The sequence below is a fragment of the Anthonomus grandis genome, chromosome 22 (assembly GCF_022605725.1).
Source record: "Anthonomus grandis grandis chromosome 22, icAntGran1.3, whole genome shotgun sequence".
In the NCBI taxonomy this organism is placed as follows: Eukaryota; Metazoa; Arthropoda; class Insecta; order Coleoptera; family Curculionidae; genus Anthonomus; species Anthonomus grandis.
Genome location: NC_065567.1, coordinates 13308497 through 13329751, shown reverse-complemented (window position 1 = coordinate 13329751; position 21255 = coordinate 13308497). Strand labels below are relative to the sequence as shown.

Genomic DNA, 21255 nt, shown 5'->3' with positions numbered 1-21255 from the left:
TCACTATAAAACTTCCAACAGAAACAGATATAGATAGAAGCACTATTTTATATGGAAACTATGCATGGCAATTAAGCTCTTCGATGAGCATATATTGATACAACTAACTATTCTCTAACTTCGTCGACTTCCAAACTAAAAATTTTCGGAAGCTACCCTTGAGAAAACGTTCACTCTCTTGATGAAAATCGTATTTCAAGAGCAGATATATATCCACTTACTTGGTTTAGATTCTCGGATTTTGACCGCTTTCACTTCTGCTTGTCCAATACAAACGTTAGGATCGGGTGACTCCGGAAATAGGTCACACTCTAGATATTTTGGCAACGTTAGCCCAAAGACGTCTAAGAAGAATCCACACCGCCTTTTTGTTTCTGAAATAAAGTTAGGTGCGTAGCTATTAAAAAATAATCATAATTATAAGCTAGACGATTAATGAAAGTAATGATTTAACATTATTAATTTCAATAAAAGAAAACTTGATTTCTGATAAGTTTTAAACTAAATTAGCTTTCTTAAAAGTCTAACTTTTTATGTAAGGAGTCTTATTTTAAGGATTTTTTAAAAACTAAGTTTAAAGTTTGATGTTTTTATGAATCTTTGTATGTGGTTACATGAAAGAAGAAGAAAATAAAAGTAGCTTTTGATTTTCCATAGTATGCCTTTAAAATATATTGATGAATAGAAAATGATAAAAGAATCATCGTGAAAGAGGCATGACGTTGGTGCATTATGGCTTCTTTTCCTTGGCAACCAACGTCTCGTAAAATGTCATAAGCGGAGAACATTCGAATATTCCTAATTTCTACTTCCAAAAATTATTATTATTTTCCTTATTAAAAAACTATAAATTAAAAAATATTTAATGTAAACGAACAGGTTTTTTTTTCATTGTTAATGTTTTCTATATATTTTATTAGTATTTATTTATTAAAGACTGGATTATTTATGAGCTTATATTTCATATATACACATAAATTCAAAAGTTTTGCACCACCCTTAATTTCCGAAAGTTTTTTTTTATCGACAAATATAGCTTAGAAACTTATTAATTGATTAGTTTTAATTAAGGAAACAACTAAAATGCTTGTGAAAAAATGACTCTTCAGAATTATTTTTTAAATGTAGGGATATTTTTTAATACAAATTAAAAATAATAAATTGATAATTTTTTCTTAATAAAGGTAGGGGAAAATGCTGGGTTGTGAACCGGGCTGAGTAGTGAAACATCGGCATTCTTTTTTACCCTAATTGATCAATATCGCCATCTTTCAGTGGAAGCTTGTATATTATCATGAGTCAGTTTTAGTAATAACACAGAAGCCCACAGTCAGATTACTTGTGACAACTGCAGACGTGGTACCAACAATTGACTATGAAAAGTTTCCGGATTGTTTGTAAAGTGCTATCCAAGTGGCTGAATTTGTGCCGAAACGGTTGGTGTTATGAATGTTTGTTGAGTGTTTTGATTCTATTTTTCGATCCAATATTGGTTTATGTCGTATTGGGATCATGAATATTTTGTTTTTGACTTTTCTAAAATTACATCATGGGTTATGAACCATCTCGGTGGCTGGATTGTGAACCACCCGTATTTCATGCTAGAGTTGTATCAGAACTGTCAAATATCATTCGGTATATTAAACATTGCCAAAAATAGCACTTTCTTGATTATTCTTTTTAGTGCCTTCAGTAGAAATACATGAAATATTTAAGCATCAAGTGCTTTGCAAGGATATGTAAACAATTAATAAAAAGTTACCTATTTTACTAAATTTGTCAAATACTATCAAATATTTTCTAAATAGTGACGAAGTCTGCCCTGAAAGTTTTCTCTAACATTCCAGAAAACTTCTGCCTGAAGTCTATTTTTTTCAGCTCTATACTATAAAACATTCTGTCAAGAAATGATGAGAAAGATTGATATTTCTGATAATTTTTTCGAAAGACACAAATTATATATTTAGGCAAGAGGGCGGAAATTAAACTTTGAGCATAGGTCGTATTTTGAAATGGCCTAATACTGTATATTTATTAAATAATATATTAGGTATGTTTTTATGGATGGCCGATCGATAAGCCAGCAGAAACAAATGAAAAAATCTATCCCAGTCTCTTTGATAGCAAGAGGCTACTTTGGCCAAATACCGATAAATGGTCAGGCAGCTTTTTTTCTCTTCAAATATTTAAAATCTTGAGGTTGTAATATGAACAAAATCCGAATCGTCGGATCATCATGACGGCTATTCTATTACTATCGTTCTATATAATCTTTTCGGCTAAACCATTTATTAAAAATACAGCAATTTTTTATTAGCCATGGTACAAGTTTCATTCAGCTTAAAGATATTTTCAGGACATAGTTATTGTTTAATCATTTAATATCGTTTATTAAACCATGTTACCTTTTTTAAGTATAAGATCCAGTTTTTAAAAATAATTTAACATAAAATTAAAATTAGCAAAACTTAGAAACTGATTTTTACAATAACGTTGATAAAAATAGAATACAACATAACAATAACAAATAGAGAATAATTATTTAATAACTATCATTAGGGCAAATCCGCACACTTTTTTCTCTATATTATACTCTCACTATACAAGTACTGGTCTATTTTTTTAGCTAAATATTATCTTAATATATTATCTTTTATTGTGTTTCATACTGGCAGTAAAAATAATTGTAGAAAATTACCTTTTTATAACAACAGTTAATTTTCATTCTAATTCTATAAAACATTATCACAAGGTGCTTTTGAAACCTTAAACTCATTTACAGTTTTAAAAAAGGAGGTTAGGTGTGGTTTGGTGATGAAGGTTAAATGTTAAATCTTGAAAAAGTAAATAAACAGCCTTTCCATTTAAGATTTTAGGTGTTTTGTCCACCACCGCTAAAGATTTGGTGTTATTTAATTGAAAACCTTAGAAAAATGTTTGACAAATATTTGCACATTTTTAAATATAAAAAATTAAAGAAGAAATGAGGATGGGATGTTTTCAAATTAACAGCGTATACAAGTATTATGATGTACTGTTACTTTGTCCAAATTTAAAAAAAAAACTTAGGCCACTGTCTAATTTAAACTTAACAAATAGATGTATAAACCTTTAAATAAAAGGAATAATTTACAATTATCCGTAAAACCCCTTAGGTATTATCTTTTACCCCCGTTGCCTTCTTAAGCGGGCCTTTCTGAAAGCAGCAAAGCCCTAATCCACCCCAGAAAATTAATGATTTTTGTCGCTGCTGCTAAGGTCACTATTAAGGACACTTAGCCCTGGCTAGCCTCAGCAGAACCTCTATTGAATTAATATGTTAATATCCTGTTGCGCTGGGAATAAAACGTGCTCATTTCACTATCGTTGTTTTATAATATAGGCATCATCATAACCATTAAATTACAATAATTTTGGTTCTATACTTTATAAGTGATTTTAGATATTTTTATGCTACGAAGCTACGAGCTACGACATAGCTCTTTTCATCTTGTGATGTCTATTTAACATTACTGGACATTATTGAATAAGTGGTACCAACAGTGGAATTAACTTTTACAGAGATTTGGTTTCAAACAATAATGGCTTGATATTAGAGATACTTAATGTTAGAGACTGAAGTTAAATATTTTTTTGGACTTATGATTTTATGTTTACAATGCCTGATCTGGCATTATTTGGATCAAAGGATGATAGATCTAATTGTGAATAAAACTAGGCTTACCCAAGAAAAACACTTTAAGACCTGCTACTCATCAGGCGGTCATATACATGTTACATAATTTTACTGGCTCAGACTGATTGGTTCAAGTTGTATTAATAAAACGATAAATTTGTTGAATTTTAAATCAGTTTATACTTTGATGCATACCTGTACAGTTTAACTATTTCTCCTAAAAATCTCTGAGAGCTATCATCTTAAATTCCTTCACTAATGAACCAGAGAGCATGTTCATGAAGGATTCAGCAAGAATATAGAAACTATAGACCAAAAAAAAATACAAGCTAATTAAATTAAAAAATAAATCGATAATAAAAATAACACAAAAATTAAATAGAGTCCTTTTTATTACAGTCATGGGATTGTATCCCGCATGTACGTACAGTACTTTATTATCAATTTAAAAAATAAAAATTGACTGATATATCTTTGATATACACGTTAAACTTAAGATATTTCTATTTAACCCAAATATTACTAGCGTCCTTTTAAAAGTACGCTATACAGAATGCTGTATTTCATGTTACAGCTACGGCCCGAAAGATGGAGTGACTGATATACCTGTTGAATTGTATTTCCGGACTTGTACGAATATTCTAGAAACAGGTGGCTGACAGTTTGCGAATTTGTATACAAACTAAGTTTTTTTTAGTGACGGGTATATTTTGTTATAAAACCATGAGTAATTGGAGGTAAGTAAATGAAACAAATTAAAAGTAATTGGATGAAAATTATGTTAATTATAATTAAAAATACTTACTTTGCCGATATGCAATAATAAAAAAGAGATGCATAAGTTTACGTTTTGCCGGTATATCTTTGGTGGCCTTTTTAAAGGACGCTAGTAATTTGAGCATCTAATAGGTATGCTGTATATATAATAAAAGAATGATAATTATTTGTTTTTTGGAGGGTAATACCTTGTGTCTTTGTGAAATTATAGATATTTTTTATAAATTTGCATTTTTTTAAATTGTTACCCAATTATTAAAAAATTATATTGGTAACCAAAGATTGTATAATATGTATGTATATTTACTTATGTTTATATTTTAATTTCAGGTATAAAAAATCACTCACTTTACATGAGCTTCTAATCGAGGTTGAGAATGCCTATATTGACGAAGATGATGCCTGTAGAATTAGTGATTTTTCCACCCGAAACTGCAAACGAGTACCATACCCATGAAGATTCAGGTGAAGAGGACTTGGTAGATATAAATAATTTACCCGGAAGTCAACTTCGAGCACCTATCGAAATCATGAATTCAAACCAAAGTTGTGAAAACTCCGATTCAGAGGCGGATTCTGACGAGGATGTTCCTTTCTCAGTACTTTGTGGCAAAACCAAATTTGTCTCAAATGTTACGAAAGTCCAAAGGGAGATCATAACACCAGCCAAATCTTTTTTTAGGGACAAACAATGCTGCTCTTAACGATTTTCCTAATTTTTTAAACCCATTCGAACCTCCAAATAATATTTCTCCTTTGAATCTATTTAAACTATTTTTTGATAATGATGTTTTACATCTCTTGCATCTCTATACTAATAATTATTGCAGCCAAAATAACCGTCCTGCAGATATAAGCGTTAATAAAATACAGTGCTTCATTGGTATTTTGATGATTAGTGGCTACGTTAGAGTACCAAAACGATTTATCTATTGGGAGACTGCTAACGACTTTCATAATTAATTAATTGCTTCCGCAATGTCTCGTGATAGATTTACATATATAATGAAAAACATTTATTGCTGCGATAATAATGATCTCGATAAAAATGATAAATTTTCTAAAATGAAGCCTCTCTTCAATGCTTTAAATCAGCGTTTTATGTTATTTTCTCCGAATGAAGAAAATTACTGTATTGATGAGGCTATTTTTACTTTGATAATATTTTTACGAGCCTTCCATTATTAGACGTACTTACTCAGAGAGGTGTAAAAGCTACAGGTACTATTAGAGAAAATAGGCTTGGTTTATGTCCTATACCATCATCAAAGATTTTAAAAAAGTCTGAAAGGGGCAAATTTGAAAGCTCCTATGGTATGACTAATGCTTCCAAAATATTTGTATGTTAGTGGAATAACAATATTGTTATATCTATAGCTAGTAATGCATGTTCCTCTGAGCCTGTTCGGCAAGTAAAACGGTATTCTCAAAAAGAAAAACAGATAATATTAGTTGATCAACCAGATTTTATCAAAAGCTATAATGCAAACATGGGCGGAGTTGATCGGTCTGATCAAAACATCGGACTATATAGAATCTCAATCCGAGGAAAGAAATGGTACTTTCCTCTCTTTCCTCACTGTATTGATATGGCTGTACAGAATGCATGGCAAATTCACCGACTCCGAGGGGGGAAAATTGATCAACTTACATTCCGAAGAGCAATTGCCACTAATTTCCTGGAAACATATAAGAGACCTTTAAAAAAGGGACGCCCAAGATTATCAAATAATGCCCATGCCTACTCTCGATATGATGGAATTGACCATCTAATTATATATCAAGAGAAGCAAACAAAATGTGGCAATTGTCACAAGAAAGTGCAGTTTAGATGCGATAAATGTGACATCGGGCTGCATCCCAAGGATTGCTTTAAGGAGTACCATACTGTAACATAAGTACATACTATAGAATATTTTGTCTTGATAAATGACTTAAAAAGTTTTAGTTGTATTATTAGTACCCCATATTACTAGCGACATTTTAAAAGGACCCGAGTTTTTTGAAAAAAATTATGGTTTAAAAAAATTGGATAAAATAAAAATGATTTAATTTGATTAGTAGGAACTATAATCAACCATTTTTAACAAAAATTTTAATTTTTTCTTTCCAAAAATTAATTCCGTAATGTCTGGGTTAAATAAAGAAACCCTAACTTGCCATAAACCTAACTAGACATTTTTGATCACTATTCGCTCGTACGTTAACCGATTTAATTTTTTTGCCACTGTTAAATAGACATTCTACGAACAATGGGGTTCCCATACTAAAGTGAGATCATCTGCATGTAAGGACGTGATTGAAAGAACTTTACTTTGTCAAATATAAAAGTATAATATTATATAAGAAATTTGTTGTATAAAAATATAACAAATATCTAAATTAACGTTTTTTTTTTAAGTTTTTTTAAGAATGGTATTAGCATGGACATTATTATAGGAAATCCAATTTAGTTTCTGAGACCTCTACATTATAAAGCGTGTTATATGCAAGTTTAGTATAACGCCCTGTCCATCAACATATATCCGGAAATATATAATACGTTCACAGAAATTTCCAAACTTATCATACTCAAAAGGAGGTTTCCAGTCTGAGCACCAGGTTTAAAAACATATTAGTGCTTATCTTTTAATCTTTGATCAAGTATCAACTTGGCTCAGAATATTGTAGTATTAAACTTTTTAATAATTTGACAAGATGCAGAAGTAAAAATCTAATTATCCAAAATGCTTTCTATTCCGTAGGGGATCTTGTAACAATAATGTTGCAATATTTCAATCATTAATTTTATTGCTTATACACCAGCACTTTGGTCTCCTCAAAAACTAAATAAACCGAATGCAATCAATAAAAAATACAGCCAAGGTCGACTTTAGACGGTACAACAAGAAGCTTTAAATTTTCTGTTCGTTCTGAAGAAGGCCTAATATAGGCCGAAACGTTGGCATTAAAGAAAAAAAAGTTTTGAACAGCTTGGATTTTATTTGACCCCACATCTAACTTAACACTTCAAAGACTAATATTTGGCTTTTGGAGAACCTTGTAACTTAAATCAGAGACTAAGTGTTTTCTGTTCGTATTTTAAGATGATATATTAAATAAAATATATATTTACTAACCGGCAAACAATTGCCCACTATTTTACTAACATTCTCAAAACTTAATATTCAACCTGACGTCAACTTGAGGCTGTTGACTCAACATCTATTGTCTGGTGCACCTGTTCTAATAACATTCGTTGAGAGAACTATGTTCTTGGGATACTTTATTATCACCTTAAGTAGAATTACGCAAAAAAATATTGGTTTTAAAACAAACTAAAAAGCAAGAATGTTTTTTCCTTTATATGGAGTTTTCACAATCGGTGATTATATAATTATTATAATTTTTTTCTGAGGTACATGGTGAAAACGAAAGTTGAACTTTTTAGGATATTATATCTCACTCTCCATGTATGATAGAAACAAGAGAAAGACTAATTAATATTTAACATATTCGTAGTAAAATTTTACGTGTTCTTCCATTCATCAAATTCTACCATTTTTTTATATTCAATCAAATGTCACGCAGGCGACGATAAAATTTGCGTAAAAATTCAACGTTGCCAAAATACCTATAATTTATAAAAAGTTTTAATAAATTTTAATTTTCTTAATATACACCTTAAGAAATTAGACAGAAGAATTCTAATTTAAATCAATAAACATCTCATAAATCATCCCTTATCGAGATTTTTATAAACAAGGGTGTACTTTTATCTAATACGCCACATGTAACAATTTACAAAAAAATTATTTATTACTATGTCTTTATATGCATTTCTTTTATTGATTTTAAACTTCCAGCAGAATAGTAAAGTTATTTTCCCTTAAATGATTTTCTAAATAAAGACATTATGACATTATTTTTCGATTTAAGGACTATATCTGGTCAAATATAATAAGAATATTATATATACGATTCAGTTTTAAGTCTTTAGAAGTTCATCCATATTATTATAGAGAGGTGGGAGGTATATTATTCTCTTTACGACCAAATGGAAAATATAGCAAAACATTAGTTCTATTTAGTAGTTCTGTAGACAGATACGGTTTTATTCATTTGATATTTTATTCTGAGTACTACAAAATCTTAAAACTTTTTCAATCACGATTCCTTATTGAAAAATTAAAAAGATATATTATTAAATATAAAAAGATAGATTCAGATTTTTTTAGATTGTGTACATATTGATTTTACCCACCCTTCGCAACTTAATAAAATCAATAATCCACCAAGATTTAACCAATAGAATCCTATTCCAAGGTACTTCATAATCTAGATTTATCCTTTTGAGATGCTTAAAATCTTATGTACCTATATTATGTGGTAGGTAATCGACTAAAATGTCAGTACCTGCAAATCTGTCAATATACGTACTGCCGACAAAAGCCTTTATAGAACTATTTTTACCTTGTTTGACTAAAATAATGTGTTATTCCAAGAAGTACCGTAGACGTTTTTGTCAGACGCTAATTATTGAAAGATTGATAATGATAAATAATTAATGATAGAAAAAAAACGTGAAATATAACTAACTATTCTTCTTCAAAGAAGTCGTCTATATTGTCAAAGAGACGTTAATATAAATAAATCAAAAGAAAATGTTGATTTAACTATTCTTTTAATTTTCCTAAGGGAAGAAAATTTGAAAAGAAGAACTAATATGAAATTTTCACAACAGACTTCAGTTAATAACATAGTAGATTTTGCTTGTATTATTTTAGAAGAACAGGAAAAGTGATTTAAAAAGGCCATAATTCCTTCGACTGACAAAGACTACACCAAGACGAGAAAAGTTGTGCTAGGATCAAACTACAACTAGCAGAATCAGTTGGATTTTGCTGTAAAGGCACATACTGCCAAAAAGTTGTTTGTTAGTATTAATTTTTGAATATATCTAACTTAATATGCTACAAAGGTCTTCCACCTATAAGGAGAGAAGCACAAATCCGACTGACTAAACATTACATTTTTGACGGTTGCAAGTTCAGTAATTTATTAATGCAATTGCAGTTATGAGTCTAATTAAACATGAGGCTTAAATAAGCCAAATATGGAAAAAATATTGCAGGATTATAAAAATACCGTACATATAGATTATCAAGTAACTTGCAAGAGCGACTGTGATTAGATCTACGTATAGATCTAATAAAATGCAAGAAGACATTTGTACAACGTGTATATATTATAGTTTTAATATTTTTATAAAAAAAATATGTACACGTTGTACAATCTTTTCTCACATTTAATTATCACGTGTCTAAATATATCGATTTTTACTAATACAGTCTTGAATAAATAGTACTAGACCGTTGAAAATTGATCAAGTTGCATTTTTGATTGTAGGCTATAAAATTAAAATAGCTAAAAAGAAATAAAACTGACTTTTTTCTATTTTAACTTTTTTATTATTAATGTATCTACTTTTTGAATGTGATTTTTTTTTTGCTTCAATATAAGGATGAGTTTTATTGCCAGTTATTTAATAAATATTTAGTATATGTATAGTATATCTATAGTACCTAAACGATTGAAATTATATATATCATAAAATCGTTAAAAAAAACTTTAAAACAATTTTCTAAAGCAAGCTGTATTTTGTTATTCATGCTTTAGCTATGCTAAAATAATGTTATGTTTTTTATGAGAGAAATGGTAAGATAGTGTTTGATAAACAACGATCTATCTCTCGCTTTGTAACATTGAAAGTCCTGCACGATATATAAAAATTGATATATAAATATTGATATCCATACTTTAGGGTATCAACATTTATTATAAATTCATGATATTCTAAGCAATAGCAATATAGTATGGGTCAAAAACCGAATTGACCAAACTATTTACCCTCATCGATGCCAATTAGTGAAATTATGGATAAATTCAGTCAAACGAAATAATAATCATTTTCTTAGGGCGTTTACTAGCAGTACATATAATTGGGCCTTTCTGGAAATGACGCTAATTGCCTACAACCTATCACTTTGGTTTTTTTGATGAGAGCTAATCGCTCCAAGAGAATTACCGATATTTCATTGATTAAATAGATTTATTAAATATGTTGGCCATTCTCTTTTTTGAGAATTAAGTTAGTGATAAAACTCTCATTTGTGTAAAACGTATATTTACTTGTCATGAAATAAAGTAATTATTATATTTTTATATAAATTATTTGTCACGTAAAAAAAGGTCTTATATTAGATAAGATTAGAAGTCAAGAGATTTAATCAAGACTTTTTATATTTTTAAAATTACTGGAATGGTTACTTGGTTTTCTGTTTATTTATTTTCATCTTAATTGGATTTTAAATTTTAGTTTATCAAGATTAAAATATAAGAACAGGCATTACAGGCGAAATTAAAAAGGTTGGTATTTTGCTTTTAATGCTGTGTTTTTATTAGATAAAATTAATTGAAATAACTACGAAAAAGTGCAGTTTAGTTCATATATATGTATTTTCTTACAACTTCGTATCTGAAAAAACACTATCATGGAGGAGTCTAGAATTTTTTTTTAAATATGTGAATATTTTTTAAATATTTAAAAATTTGAGAAGTTTAGACAGTTCATAAATGTTTTTTTTAATTTATTATTTAAAGTCTGTTGTTATCCATTTTTTTAAATTTTAAAGTTTGAAAAAGTATTTTTGAAGTAAATTCTTTATATATTCATTAAACATATCTGGTTTCTTGCCACATTAACTACAGATAATTTGGCTCTCATGTAAGTGAATATTGATGTTATTTTTCCCATTTTTATCACCAAAGAACATTAAGTAAGACTTAAAAAGCCTAGGGCAATGTTCAAAAAAATTTTAAATCTACATTTAGCAATGGCTCAATGACACTCAAATTTCCTAAAAAATATTTCAAACAGGTTTAGTATAATAAATATAAAAATAAAAACTAAATTTACCTAAGCACATTCCTCTGCATGGTCTGACCAACACTCCATTAGGTCCACATTTTGGAACAAATATCGTACATAAAAACAGTGCAGCCAGCTCGTAACATCTTACATCAACAATAGCATCGTATATTTCTAGATCTATTTGTGCATCCCTTTGACCAAAATGACCAACGTAATTTGGGTAAATTGTATAGTTGTATGGTAATTTGTGTTGTTTGCAAAATTTTACAATCACGGGAAGACAAATTCCAGGAGCTGGATTGTCACTTTTTTTTTCTATTATCACTGGTAGGGCAGTTACGTTTATTGTTTTGTTTACTATTGTCACTGTATTTGTTGGAAAGGCTAAAAAATATATTTTGACAAGTAAAAATTGTATCAAAGTTTAATGATTCTTACCTTTAAAATATACAGTCATTCCTGCACCAATTGCAATTAAAGCTAATGCATTAACTATTAGTTGTATAAACCTAAATCTTAAGAAAAACCTATTATTGTAACTTTCTGAGGGTCTTCTTGATTCTTTAAGAATCTGCAACGAAATATAACAAGGCTTAAAAAAATTAAATTAATTTAAGATCTTATTTCTCAACATTATTATTTACCTTCTTATGAAATTAGTGATTACTTTTTTTTAACACTCAAAATATTTGTGTTAGAATGCAGAAGCATCAAATAAATGACTTTGCTATTTTATTTCTCATATCTAACAAGCCTTGTTTCCAAAGATACGAGAAAGAAAAGTAATTACTAATTTCATAAGAAGGTAAATAATAACACTGATAAATAAGTTCTCTATTTCTTTAAATATAAAATATTGTTTTAATTTTAAAAATAAATTGTATTTAGTATTTTTATGAAATAAAAGTCGTAAATTTATTGAAAAATAAACAGTTATTTCGTCATCAAACTCGCGTCTTATTGACACTTCAACGGTGTTTATACGCGGTTATCGCACTGACATAAAATCATTGCCCTAAATCTACGTCTCTTTTTTCTTTACTCTAGTATTATTACATTAGACAGTAAAGTTTCAGCGTTTGTCCACAAACTCTTTATGCCAAGTACAGACTCTTTTTATTTTCCACATCAAATTGCAATACTTTCACCGGACTCATGACTATCCACCTTCGAAGACTTTTAGAATAATTTTAAAAAGCTTAGAAGATTCTGAGTTATTATGCTGATGTAGCCCATAGTTTAAAAAGTAACATTGATAAGCAAGCAAGTAAAACCTAAATTGGAACTCAAATAAAGTACTCCAATAAGAAAATATAATGAAAACTCGATCCTACAGATAAAACTATTAAACTAAACGTAAGTAGAACCCTAAATAAACTAAACTAGTAAACCTAAATCTAATACATCTAAGGAGCTTAATAGTAAAAGAATTATTTAGAAAAAATCGTTTCATATTTTTGTAATAAAACTGATCATGAATATTTTTAAATTTTAGTTTGACTGTATTCTAGCTTTTTTTTATTCATTATTTCATTTAAAAAAAAATTATCTTAGGGCTTATATACTGGCTTACCATAAGCAAAGCCTTAATTATTTATGGCAAAATATTTACTAGTCTCCATTGAATAAATGATAAACAATTTATAAAAGAAATCCATGTTAATTATATTACTTATGCCTGTTAACTAGTCGTAGATTCAGAATGTTTTTTTTTAGTTCTTTTTGCATTTTGTTGTAAAGTTGATAACTTTAACTTTTAACAAGCCAAACTTCACTTAAGTCACTACCCTGATTGTAAAGCACCACTCCTTATGGTGCTTTGCATACACAAATTATACAATGTCGGACCGTTTTTCAATAATCTTATTCGGGTTCCTTATTACATAATTTGCAATTTAGGTGCTCATTGAACGGTAAATCTATTTCTATTTAAATTTAATTTATGACTCGTTGAATGGCCAGCTATTGCTTTTTTTAAATATTACTCGCTTTATTTATAAAATTCAGGGCCATGTTACTTAAAAAAAAAATTAAGCAAAAAAAATTGTACGAGTATAAATGTTGTAGTTTTTTAAGTGCAGGATAGTAACGCTGTAACAGTTTTTTTCTCGATAAATTTCATATCTGTTAATATAGTATTTTAAAAATTGGCACGAACTTTCTTGTTTACAGAGCCATTTTCCAATATACAATTAATTTTTTTTATATTCACCATTCCCGTTTATGTGGACTTTTAATTGAATAATTTTATCGCAAAAAGCATCCTGTATGTACAAAAACAAATGTATCTATGGTTTTTTTAAGGTGTCGTTTTTCTACTTGTAGTACTTTTTAGAACCTCCAAAGCAGGTTGCGGTTTAGGTATGATCTTGTTGCAAGTGCGTCGGCGTTTTCTAATACTTGTTGCCGAAGCTTTACTTTTTTACGTGACGTTATGTCTTCACATGACCTTAGAGCTGTATTTATATATCAACAATTTTTATTCACAAATATTTTATGTGATTTGATTCAATTTAATTCGTACCAAATCTGGACAAAAAATTCATCACGTGCATACCCTTCAAGTAATAAGTATTTTAATTACAGGAAAATAAAACGAAAACGAAATCGTTCGTTTATTAATCTTAATCGTAATTAACCAAAAAGCGTGTGCTAATTAGTTGTATTAGCTTAGATTAGATTCAAAGTGGAGTGTTTGATCCTTCATCCCTATACTATAGCTTAATATATTGAGGCTTCCAAGTATTTAGACCTTCCCCAGCTAATAAGTTAACTGGAGCAAGCGCTTCTTCAATATTGAACGATAAAATCTGCATTGTTTACCTATCTAATGTTAATTATGTGGTGCCAGAGTTTGGAGTATCCAATATACACTACTATAAGAACTTTGGAACTTGAGTTATTGCATTAATTACAAAAATATTTTTCAAAATATATTTTATATTGAATTCCACATATTGGAGACTAAGCTTTATAGTTTTTAAGTACGGTCCTATCACTATAATACTGCCGTATATTGTTGCGACTAAAACATTCTTAGATCTATATTGGATAATAAGGTTAAAAAATGCAATAATGTCTGTAAAGCGGAACAGTAGGACTATAGTGCATTTTTGCAAATGTTTCATTTATTTGTTATATTAGATTTGATAGAATAGTAACTGTTTATAAAAAAAAGTTAATCGACTAAATCTGGAATACTATAAAAATTTAATAGAAATTACTCTGTATTAAATTCTATAGAATTCTTTCACAAAACCACTTTAAATTTAAAGTCCTACCATTATGGAGGAGAGAATGTAGGGGATAATTTCATGAAATGCATTTGCAGTCTCAATCTGTAAAGGTCCATAGCTTTATATCCTCCGAGATAAGTATTTCTCAAAGAGACCGTTTCTTTTTAATGTTTTCAATATTCTAGATTCCTGTGATGTTTGATGACCTGAATTATTTTTTAGCTATCTCTTTACTGACTGTGACAATTTACAGTCAGATCTTTTAACACAGGAAGAGTGGTGCGTTTAGAATTGCAGGAATCTATTTCTATTTAAATGTCATAGTATTTGCAGTTATATTAATGCTACAAGATTCGCGAATGTCTTGTACAATACACCCCTATCAAATATGAAAATTATGATTACAGAGTTCTGTATCAAATGTTTTTCCTTTTGTTCGGCAGGATGTGATTAAAAGAATTTGTATAAAATGTTGGTTGCTTCCGTATATTATCCAGAGCTGTTATATTCAATATGTCTGACGATATCTACGAGAAATACAATGTCAACCTGCCCTTTTTATCAACCTTTTTATAAAACAAATATTAAGTACAATAATTTTAGTACTAAGATCAGCCAGACTGACAGCAAATAATAGTACATAATTGAACCTAGATTTTAATATAAATGCAAGGCGCTTTGCTAAGTATCTTCTGAATTTTCATAGATGACTTGGCGTATTATAAGATTTTTATCATTCCAGTTTATTATAGATAAATTCATTCCTGCGGGAGATTATTAATCCCATTTTGTTTTATGAACTCGATAGTGATATGTTGTAAATACTAAATGATATTTGTATGAAACATCATTGAGTACTAATTGTTTGAGGTTATAAAATATTGTAATTTGTAAAAATGCATAAGGTCCATAAATAAATTATAAATTCAAAAATCTTTACTCCATTTTATAATTTGATTAAACGGTTTTTAAATTTTCATACTTTTTAACACTTACAGTGTGACTAAAGCTTACAGTGTGGAAGTAATTGCTTTAAACGTTTGTTAAATGACATGATTTACATACAACTCGATGACTGTGTAAACTATAGAACTAACGGAAAAGGATTATGTAATATATTTAGGATTATGTCTATTATAATAATTTAGTGAGATTATTTGAAAAAAAAACTGCGTGACGTTATTTCTTGGCTCTTTTCTCTACTGTTTCGGTCTTTAGTATAAGTACAAATTACATTATTATTAAAAAAAACGTTTTGGTAATAATATGTATATATATAGTATGCTTACCTTGTGATGCACTGACATTGTAGATTCGTTATGAAATCTAACAACAGCCTGTAATCCTACTGGTGTAGAGACACTTTTCGTTAATCCATTATTTTCTTCTATAGGACTTTTTAAACTATTTATATCTTTGGATTTATTAATGATTTTACCATTTTGACTCTTCGTTGATGGTTTTGGAGGAATTAGTGGAGTCTCCATACTCTTAGTTGTATAGCTGGGTGAAGAATTTTGGCTAAAACTATCCGTAGATATACCAGAATCTTGTCTCATTGTTCGAGTCTGTTGACTCGGTTTAGTCTTTCTACTCGGAGTAGGCGGTTTATTGTTGTTGTCTTGTTTGATTTGAATCCCTCCATTTTTTTTTATGTTATCAAAATCAAAATTTGTTTTATTATTATGATGTATATTTCGATTCTCATTGGGGTTTTGACATGATTCATATGGTTGTTCAGATGTCGTTGGTAGACCTGGCTTCTGGCTCGGAAGTAGTTGATTGAAGGGTGGAGCTCTACTTTTTGGAGTGGGAGGTAAAGGCGGAGGTTTAGCTGATTTTTTACATTTAGCTAATCCAACATTTAGATTTGGAGAAGGAGTTTTTTGGGAAGCTGACCCAGGGACTGTAGCTTGTCTTGGAGGAATGGTTCGTTTGGGAACTGGAGGTGGTCGTACCGGGATAGGAGGTGGTATTGTTGATATCTGAAAAAGATTTAAATTGTTCTATTCTAGATATATCTCATAGAAAATTAAAAATGTATATGCTTAGCGGCATAGTAAGTTTATTAGGTAATAATTTTTAAAGGGCTGGATATTCTTTTAATTTTTTTAAACCAATATGAAAATAGTTTGGTAATTGAATAGCCATAAACACAAAAATTTTCTCCAATAACTCCTGTAAATACCCATAACTATTCCTTTAACAACATTTTCAATAACAGTTCTTGGCACCAAAATTAACGGGGTACGAATGCCATATTGAACACGTGGGTACCTTTAAGAGACGCCTGCACCTTAAAACGCCACTCCTAAGATGCCGACATATTGTTCGACTTAATAAGTGGATCCCATAGTTTTATCTGGAAGTGCCTTATATACTCACTGACTGGAACGGGTTCCTACGGGCATACTTCAACAAATAGGGATCTTGATTTCCCGTTGTAGCTCTCCTACATCCAGTTTTGTAGTTTATGTACATGACCATGCTAGAATTAGTCTCGGTACTGTACTTTGAATAAATCCAATACGCCATTATTAATACACCACTGACTCCAACCCTGTTCATGTAGGATAATAATGCGCATTGGATCTTCAGCATAAAGAACTGCCCTGGACATAATTAACAAATAACACTATGTTTACAATATTAAAATTTAAATGGTACTGATTTTCTTTGACTCTGCAATAAATTTCAGCGTTTTTTAAGGTGTTTACTTATGTCTTTCAGTTTTTTCTTATGTACAGTGTCCGTTTAAAGCAATAACCTAAATTTGGCTTCAGTAAAATATGTTTTTTATTAAAAAAGCTAATGGGCACATAATAGGGCACTAATAAGGCACTAATTATGCCACTGAATTTGTACATCTCAAAAATTAAATTGTGTTACTAAGTAAAGCATTAATATTGCATCTTTAGTGCAAATTCTCAATAAATTTTTACATATAAAACACTATACACAATACTTCATTATTATGAAAAGTAAATATATTTTATTTCTCGTAAGTAAAAGATGTATTAATTTCCTTACACAAGCATCAAATACTTTTCTTTCTAAATTAAACTTATATTTTTAAGAGTTTTATTAAAAATCGAGAACTAAATATTTTATAATAATTACTTACACGGTATCCACGTCTATTTTTTAATACAACTGTTAATCTAAAAGTAGCAATTTGCAAATTAAATAATCAAAGACTTTTGTTTATTTTAATACATGTTGCAGTTTTTCCTTATTTATAATATAAAAAAATATTTATGTTTAATTCTTAGACAACGAAACCATTTTTTTCTGAAATACTTTAATGCTGAAAGAACAAATATTGAATGTTAAAATGATGTTTCATAGTTCGAAAAATGTATTTTTTATTTTTTTTTTATTCAATTCTTCATTACAAAGGTTTAAAAGAACATTGCTATTATTAACATAATCAATAATCAAGTAAAAAATCAAACATGTCTTGCACAAACTTTAAAACCGTAATAATTTAACAAAGGGGAATGGATTTCAATAATTTTAAAAGCATCGCATAGAAAACACCAAACGCTTTAAAATGAAACATCACATAGCTCCGTTTTCCTATTTACATTTTTTAAATTGGCACTGCTTTCGAAACCTGTCAAGTTGTATGTAAATCTCCGTTCGATGATAAAAAGTAGCGTTCAAAATGTCCTTTAAATTTTTACACGCTCATTGTTGTATATAGTCTTTATAGGTTTTGCAAATTTTAATTTTTATCATATTTAAGTGGATTATTCGACGGCCTACAGTTAAAATAAATGTTGGTTAAATATTGATAGCTATAAAAAATTTGATAAGGACTGATATATTAATACAAGTACCATCGTGTCGAAAAAAAACTGGGACAGCAAAATCTCCTAAATCTCTTGGTCTATTAGAATAATATATTTTGATATTGTCAAAGTTAATTTAATTTTGTGACAGCCGCATCAACAAAATCGTTCTTTCAAAATGCCTGCATTATCTTCTCAACAAAAAGCGATATTATACACTCGTCTGATGGATGAAGTTCCTTTAAGAAGAATCGTAGAAGAATTGGGCATTAGTAAAAATACCGTTTTGCAGAATATGGAGCTATTATAAGAAATCCAGGTTCTGGTCGACCAAAAATTTAAAACGACATTTAAGATTGAGAGTTAGTTAGCTTTCTAAGAAACAATCCGTTTGAAACAGCAATAAAGGCGAAAGAAGACACGCATTTTCCTAGTTCTGCTAACACAGCTCGTAGCAGGATAGGAAATTCGGAAATTAAAAGTTGCTGTGTAACAAATAAAATATTTTTGACTGAAGCAAACAAACAGGGAAGATTAGAATTTGTCCATCAATATGCACACCAAAGCAACATATGGGAAACGGTAATATTTTCGGATGAAAAAACCTTTCAATCGTGCAATAATGGCAAAATCCGCGTTTACAGGCCTTCTAATACCAGATATGATGAAAGATATACACATAAGACTAATCAAAGTGGACCTTTTAGTATAAACCTTCGGCCTGGAATAGTTTTAGAGGACCACGCGTTTGTCAAATGGTGCAGGGAAGGCTTAATGTCTTAAGATATTGCAATATCCTGAACTATGTTATGATGCCATCGGTTGGTGTAGTCTATGGGTAAGATTTTATCTTCCAACATGATAATGCTCCTATACATACAGCCCGCCCGTATAGTTCAAAACTATCTAGATGAAAGACGAACTCAAGTTTTACCGTGGCCCTCGAAAAGTCCTGATATCAACCCAATTGAAAACGTTTGGGGTAAAATGGCAAAATATATGTATAAAGATAACTTTAGGCCTAGAAATCAGAATGAATTACGCCTAAAGATAAATGATGCATGGGACCAAATAACCGAAGAATGTACCAGAAACTTAATTTTAAGTATGCCACCGTCATGGCATTTGCAAGCTGTAATTGTTATCGTCGGCACAACGATAAGAACCAGGCATGGATGAAAGCGACTCAAAACTGGTATTTTTATCAGGGGTATTTACGAGGGGTGAGCCAGGTACTCGAATGCAAAGGCGGACACTTGTTTTTAGACTGCTGCGGGGTTTAAAAGAATAGTTTTTGTGAGAGCGCTTTCGTTATTTTTGTACTAAATTTGTTGTTTTGCTTTTGATAGTTAAGATTAAATTCGTGTTTTGTTATAAATTAGTAGTTTTACTTCAATAAGTTAACATCAGAAGTGGGATAGAAACTCAGTGCCTGTTCGTGCAAAAGTGTTATACTGAAACCAAACAATAGCAATAATGCATCGTCATCGGAATATAAGTGATAGGCAGAGGGATCGGTCGGTACCTAGTGCTCGTCGCCGCTCGCGAAGTGGTTTTCGCGATGTGCATGAAAACAAACGACGGCGACATGGGATGATTGACCAAGGCAGGAGCTCCACCCCTCCTTTATTGCTTCTATAAGTTCACTAAGTTTGTTGTAATGTACCCGGTAAAAAAAACACTAAAACACGATACGTTATAGACTCGTTAAATGACATGATAAAGTTCTTTGGGGCTTCTAAGAGGATAATAAGCGATAGGGGAACGTCATTTACTTCACAAAAATTTAAAAAATTAAAGTTTTGCGATACGCGTGGAATTACTCACTACATGAATGCTGTGGGCCTTCCTCGAGGGAACGGGCAAGTGGAGCGCTACAATCGAACAATTTTGGATTCTTTGTCGACAATGGGTGCGAATTTAGAAGATGATAGCTGGGACGAAAATGTTCCGAATATTCAGTTAGGCTTGAATGGGACTATAAACAAAGCACTAGGAGCAGCACCGAGTGAAGTTTGACTTGGGTACCGCGTTTCCGGACAAGTTACATTTTACCCTCCGCCAATCAAGGACGAAATAGATGTGTCTGAGCTACGTCAAAAAGTGCGTGAAAATTATCCTGTATATCAGGCTCGCCAAAAGGAGCAGTTTGATTCGAAGCGGTGTTCACCGAAAATATTTCAGAAGGGAGACTTGGTTTTATTGAAAATCACGTCTCATCCGGCAACGGGCGCCAGTCAAAAGTTGAAGCCAAAATGGAGGGATCCCTTCAGGGTTTCCAAAGTCTTGGGCTGTGACCGGTATGAAATAAGGGATATACCGGGAATAACCAGGTCGCGTACTCCGTACCTGAGCGTGGTTGGCATCGACAAAATCAAGCCATGGATCCAATTTGAGTAAACAGTAAGGTTACTAAGGTGAGCTTAGGTTAAGTACTGGAACTATGAGTGGACGGCCTGGTCAAATATAACTGATAGTGCGTCTGGGTAAACTCATATTTCCAGGTGCTAGATGAGGGATGGCCTGGCCTGGATACTGGAATAGGGTTGTAAGACCTGGTATTATTCCAGATGGTACTGCGTTCCAAGAATCTAGCGTGAGCCCATAAGGTTTAAAGCGTTAACAAACTGCAGTTACTATTATTCAAACAATTTTATGTATTATTTTGTTCCCTGATTTTGAATTAAACCCCTGACTTTTACCCCTTTTGTTATTTTCATTTATTTCATTTTATACCTTGATTAGATGGAATCTCAACACCGAGCGGAATTGCTGCATCAAAGATATACCTACAAATAAGACATCTCAAATATTAATTGTCGCCATTGTTTCAAATCTCTTTGACGCATTTATCTCTCT

At 30.5% G+C, this 21255-nt stretch overlaps 1 protein-coding gene across 2 annotated transcripts in view; it reads right to left on the bottom strand.

Annotated features, from left to right (window-relative positions):
• LOC126748925 (atrial natriuretic peptide-converting enzyme) overlaps positions 1-21255 on the bottom strand; it is a 126769-nt gene that overhangs the window by 65677 nt on the left and 39837 nt on the right. For both annotated transcript variants that reach the window (XM_050458467.1, XM_050458468.1), the window contains exons 4-7: positions 15892-16587; positions 11805-11937; positions 11412-11750; positions 222-374 (exon numbers count right to left, since the gene is read on the bottom strand). In XM_050458467.1, the coding sequence (XP_050314424.1) occupies positions 222-374; positions 11412-11750; positions 11805-11937; positions 15892-16587 (1321 nt within the window). The remainder of the gene's footprint in view (positions 1-221; positions 375-11411; positions 11751-11804; positions 11938-15891; positions 16588-21255) is intronic.